Here is a 6,115-nt window from a genome sequence, read left to right on the forward strand (position 1 = left end):
CCCCCCACTTACATTTCCTTCCTCTGCTACTTCCATTTTCTTCTTTTCACATTTCCTCTCTCTCTGGTTGTCTCTTTTTCTCCTTACATCCCCCTTTCTCTCTCTTTTGTCTTCTTCCTCCTCTTCCCTTACTTTGTTCTTCCTATCTTTCCCTTTTCTCTTTTATTTTTCTTCCTTTCATTTAAAAAAAAAAAAACAAACCTTCTCTCCCTTTTACCCCTTGGTTTCCTCTGCATCTTTTATGGCTTCCTCTTGTATGTTTTTAACCCTGGCCCCCTTTTCACACAGTGTCACTTGTTACCGCGGACAAGCCTGCCTGTAGCTGCCCGTCTGTGTCCACACAGTCTTTGAGCTGGGTTCTGGGGACACTGTACCTTGGCCTCGTCTCAGTCCTTGGTGGTGTGCCATGGACCTTTGTACTTAGGGATGGGGGGCTCTCGATAGGACAGACGCCAAGTTTGGGAAAGGTCATTCTGAGGGCTTTAGGCTGCACGTGTGCAATGCCATTCTCTCTTTTCTAGTCCCTGCCTTCATAACTACCTCTGCATTCAACAAGGAGAGAACACGACAATCCACATCGCCACAGTGGTCTACAGACACAGAGGACAGCGGGTAATTTGCTGTTTTTGTTTTGTATTGTTTGGGTTGAGTTTTTCCGCTCCTGCTTTTCCAGTGTATGGTCAAGTCAGCCCATAAAGGTCAAGTAGGTGTGATGGGTTTTCTTCTGTTACTTGTTCTTTGACTCTGGATAAAATGTGATTCTTTACCACAGGGCTGGGCCCTGTTTTTGTGGGGCTGCAAAGATTTGTCTCTGAGGTCTGATCAACAAGAAACACGCTATATAAAGTGAGGATATCACTTTCTCAATCATACTAAGGATGTTCCTCTTATAGTCATTATGGGAACACGGACACCAGCACCCATGTGTTTGAATGTGGCCCACACCTCAGCTCTGAGGATTTTTATCAAGAAGGAAGGCACAGGCTGGGAGGGAGCTCTGGGCCTACTTGCAGTCCGCTCTTCAGCTCAGCATAGGGACACCAGACAGTTGTATGTTCAGACCTCCACACGGCCACTCACTAGCCGTAAGACCTTGGAGATGTTGTCCCACCTCGGTTTTTCTTCTTGAAAAATGAGAATATTAATGCCTACCACATGGCGTTGTTAGGAGAATTTAATGAGAAAATAATGAAGAGACGTCTGGGTTAAGCTGTCTGTCGAAAGTTGATTGAAGCTGCGTCATAGAATTTCCTACCTCAGGACCTAAAGGTACCTAATAAACGGCCTAGCACTGTTAAAGCTCTTTGAAGCAGACTCTCCAGTCGCTTTCCATCTAACCTAGGACAGCTCATAATTCCATGGATAAGAAACTAGCCCATTGTAGCTTACTTAATTAGAACTGAAAATGCAACGTGCAGGAGTTTTAATATGTTTTGCTTCCCTGAAGAATTGTAAAATCATGTTGCTTTTTAGTACAAGGCTCTAAAATATTCACCCATGTCTGGATGCTCCCCCCCGGGCTTTTGGAGTCCAGTCACGCAGAGATTTCCACAGTTCAGCATAAGGCGACACGAGCCTCTGTCACAGAAAAACATCTCCGCTTCCCATTTCCTTTTATCTGCGATGCCCAATATCTGTGATGCCCAATTTGTGATGCTTGGGTTCGAGTCTAAACTCACCGTCATTGCCAATCACGCAGGTGAGCCGGTGGGGTGCGTAGGGAGGGCCCGCGGGGCCAGAAAAGCCTGGGTGCTGCTCGGGGCATCAAGGGCAAGCTCTCCGGGGGCTTACATGTTTTCAAGCTCAAGCCAGTTCTTATTCGATTTCTATCATTCTCTAAGATATCAGCAAAGTTATTGAGGGCCATTTTCCTACGGAAATATGCTTTTTACACACAATTTGGTGGTTAGACTAGATGGGATACAGGGTATCCAAATTTCTGCAAATTCACATTGACCAGGTCATTCGATCATGGTTTGGAAAAGCACCACACACTTCTACTGGGGTTGCCAGTCGGACATCACCCATCGTCTTCGTTCGGCAAATGAGAGGCTTGACAAGGCATCGTGTGACTGGTGCCGTAGCTTGGGAAAGTGCCCGGCGCTACCTTTTCCAGTCTGTCACATATCCTCGGCGCCTGCAGGCTTCCTGAGACTTTCTGCGGCATTAGGCTACCGCTAATGACAGCACTTGCAACTCTTGTGGGTTTTTGGTTTTGTTTTTGTTTTGGCTCTAGATACTGTATGGAGTTCAAGACTGAGTCATTGACTCATCACTGTGCTCTGGAAAACCGACCCCTGACTCGATGGATGCAGTATCTCCGGGAGGGGTACACGGTGTGCGTGGACTGCCAACCCCCAGCTATGAACTCTGTGAGCCTTCGCTGTTCTGGAGATGGCCTGGACTCGGATGGGTAAGGGAGAGACATTCGCTGAAGGGTCTTTCTGGTTTTTATTTGGAGATATTTGTTCTGTGTCATGAACAGCAAATCAGGGCATGATTTGGGAGTCCAAACCCAAGTAAGGAGAATCTTCTGTCTAGCAATTCCTGAATCCAGGGCCCCGTTTACACTGCGGGACTCAGAGGCTCTGTATCAGTGATGAATGGGTAAATTTGGATCTTGGTTTGGACCATGCTGCCAAATGACCACTGAAAACATGATCACTCCAAAGCAGTGTTTTGAAAACCACTTGAATCCGAACCTCTTTGGATGCTGATTTAAAAACTACGGATTCCCAAGCCCCACGTGAGCCTAAAGGAATCAGAGTCTTTGGGGGTGGATTTTTAACAATCTTCGAGGTCAGGAGTTGGCAGAGAGTAGATACTCTCAGCTTTGGGGGCTGTATGGTCTGTCTCACTACTCAACTACCATCATGGCATGGAAGCAGCCACAGACACTGAACAGATGCACTTGGCTCTGTTCTAACGTTGTATCTGTGGACACGAAGATTCGAATTTCATATAATTTTCCTGTGTCATGATATATTATTTTGATTTTCTTTTGACTTTATTTTTTTTAATTTTTTTTTAACGTTTATTTATTTTTGAGACAGAGAGAGACAGAGCATGAACGGGGGAGGGTCAGAGAGAGAGGGAGACACAGAATCTGAAACAGGCTCCAGGCTCTGAGCCATCAGCACAGAGCCTGATGCGGGGCTTGAACTCATGAACTGTGAGATCATGACCTGAGCCGAAGTCGGACGCTCAACCGACTGAACCACCCAGGTGCCCCTCTTTTGACTTTTTAAAACAAACAACAAAAAACAATTCTTGACCAACAGACCACACAAAAACAAGAGGTAGGCTGGATTTGGCCCATAGGTTGTGGTTTGCTGACCCCTGCCCAGATGATTCACTCCCACAGCGATGTTTCAGAACCACTGCTCAGTGGGATGGTCATAACACCACAGCTGAGACGGTGGTGGGCGCAGGTTTGCAGGATCAGAAACTGATAGAAACCTATGGATTGGCCAAAAGAATTGACCCTGAAAACATTTAATTACCCTGAATATCTATCCCAGTCTTGTACTCATTTATCAGTTAAATCCAAGGGCACTATTCCTAACCAAGAGAAGAGTAGACCTCATGCTGGTCAGCTATCGGACAAGGGCCAATTTCGGTCGCACGTAGATTACAGTTTTAAGTATATCAGGTGGAACTGGTAAAAGTACAGATTAGAAGGTAAAATGTGAACCTTCTCAGCTAGTCATTACTCCCAAAGTGTATTTTAATATTTAATAACTTGAATTTATGTTTATTAGTCACTTGTGCCTAATAGCCTTTGTAAGGAGTACACGACATGAGCAGTAAAGTGGGTAAGAAACCAGATATTCAGACTTAAATTTTTCTGAATATCTCATCTATATTTTGTCTTTAAATGAACTTATAATTTAATTTGTATCCATAAAGTACCTTGAACCCTGGCTGAATTTCCAGTGACCTTAAAAATTCATTTTAACAATCTGGCTTCACTCTTCCCGCTTCTCCTGTTTTTTTCATTATGGAATCAAAGAGTTGGAGGTGATTACAAAAGATCGTTTGGGCAGAGCCCTCTAATTTTAATACACATGAACTAGGGAGCCATTTTCCTCTGTGTAACACTTCATATATTCAGATCAAGTGAGAGAAATGAACACGGTAACCTCAAACTGCTCTCTCAACGACGGTGTCCTCAAATAGAGATGAATTTGTAACTTGCTTTGACAGAACCCAAAGAAGGGAAGCTCAGTTTGTGATCACTTTGTTTTTTTAAATTTCAATTTGTCATGCACTTCAAAATTCCAAATACAATCATTCTTTAAACAACAACAAAACCCCTCAATTTATAATTCTGTAAATTAGAATTTTCTTTGGTTTGCTTTTAGCGTAACTGCCATTTTCAAAATATCGTTTCAGAAATCAAACTCTCCACTGGCAAGCAATTGGCAATCCTCGATGTCAAGGAACTTGGAAAAAAGTTCGGCGAGTAGATCAGTGCTCTTGTCCAGCTGTTCACAGCTTTATTTTTATATAGATGGCGATGTAAATATTTCAGAGTGTGTTTGTAAACATGCCAAATATTTACCAAGTCATGTTCAGTGCTACATAAACCTTCAAAAACCGTTTGGCCCAAGTCCCTGAACACATGTCATTGCCACACTCTGAAGAAGAGAAAGAAAATTTACGGGCCAGTTCCGAAGATACGTAGTGCCTTTATTTTCATTTTTGCTACACTGAGGCTCCTGTGGTCCTTGGCCTTCTGCAGAGTCAGTCTCATTCAAGAGGTGGCCCACACAACACAAAATACATGTCTCTTTGCACTAAAATTACTACAACATGGTCCATGTATTGGTGGGTTAAATTGTCATTTAAGGTATCCATGCTTTGAATGTCGCATTCTTTCTTTCTATTCTGTAATCTCTTAAAATCTTCTCACTTTAAAATATGTTATACAGGTGTATATGCACACGGTCACATATACATTGCCCATATATTATTCCATAAATTGTGAAAGAATAATTTCAAGAAAATAGTCACAAGTAATTTTCAACAGGACATGTCGTTTAAGATTTAGGAAGCATTTTGTAATGGAAAACCAACAGCTAAGTTAAAAATGCTTTTTTGAAGAAGAAATTGTTTTTCGTTAATTGACAAGACCAATCACATGTCCATTCTAGGTCCACACAAGTTCCTTAAATGCGGTAACTTTCACGAGGAGAATTTTGGCACCAACGGATGAAACAATGGTTTGAGTGCGAAAATTTTACCATTAGCGTCTAAGATGATTTCCAAGGCTTAAAACTTGATGCTGACTAAAATAATCTTTCAGATTTCAGTTCAAACTAAGTTCAAGTTTAACCCAGGTAGGCTTACTGCTTTTTTTCTACAGCATACAGTTTCTTATGTTTGGGGTGGAAGGCAGAGGTATAAATGATGGAAGACGTGGACTTTATTACAAATGTGATGCTCTCACACATACACAGAGAAGTATTAGTCTTCTTATCTTATAATTGGAAAACCAGTGAAGCAGAGGCAAGGTGGCTTGTTGAAGGACCCGGGAGGACTGGTCACTCAGCAGGCAGCCCCAGAGCGGAATCTCTGCCTCTCAGCCAGACTCAGCTGTGATGAAAAGCCAGATGATGTCAAAGACAGCCGTGAAAGCTAAGCCCTTTCCACAATTTTGAAACAAATTCTAAACCTAGGATATTTTCTCTGGAGAACGGCATCTTAAAATTCAAACTTCTTCTGTTTCATTTGTATAAGATATTATTCACTAACAAATGATTTACTAAAATACGCATTTCTTGGTACTTATCATGTAATGACAGAATGACAATAGCAAATCACTAGGGATGGAAAAATTCCTCGATATTTGATGCTGAGAGTAGCAATATTTCTGACTATATATTCATTTAACTGTCAGAGTTGTTTTTATGGTAAATTACATTCTTCAGAAGTTAATAATAAAAAATTTGAGTCTCATCAAGGTTAGGAAACTTAAACTGTAAGTTCAGTATTAACATTTTAAGACCATTTCTAACATTTGTAAAGCAAGATTTTTGAAGCTTTCCTGGGTAATTTTAATGTTACTTAAAATTTTTATACCAGTTAATAAACTTTCTGCTCACATTTTTAA

General features: G+C 41.7%; 1 protein-coding gene across 2 annotated transcripts in view; it reads left to right on the plus strand.

Moving 5' to 3' along the window:
- The window catches only part of SBSPON (somatomedin B and thrombospondin type 1 domain containing), a 26,813-nt gene extending 20,698 nt beyond the window's left edge, over positions 1–6,115 (plus strand). Inside the window, exons 3-6 of one of the 2 annotated variants that reach the window (XM_040487603.1) lie at positions 522–612; positions 2,237–2,413; positions 4,396–4,461; positions 5,157–6,115. In XM_040487603.1, the coding sequence (XP_040343537.1) occupies positions 522–612; positions 2,237–2,413; positions 4,396–4,461; positions 5,157–5,175 (353 nt within the window). In that variant the 3' untranslated portion in view covers positions 5,176–6,115. Of the gene's footprint in view, positions 1–521; positions 613–2,236; positions 2,414–4,395 lie in introns of both variants that reach the window. The other variant, XM_040487605.1, reaches the window with a different exon arrangement.

Source organism: Herpailurus yagouaroundi, unplaced genomic scaffold (genome assembly GCF_014898765.1).
Source record: "Herpailurus yagouaroundi ecotype Mexico unplaced genomic scaffold, PumYag 165, whole genome shotgun sequence".
In the NCBI taxonomy this organism is placed as follows: Eukaryota; Metazoa; Chordata; class Mammalia; order Carnivora; family Felidae; genus Herpailurus; species Herpailurus yagouaroundi.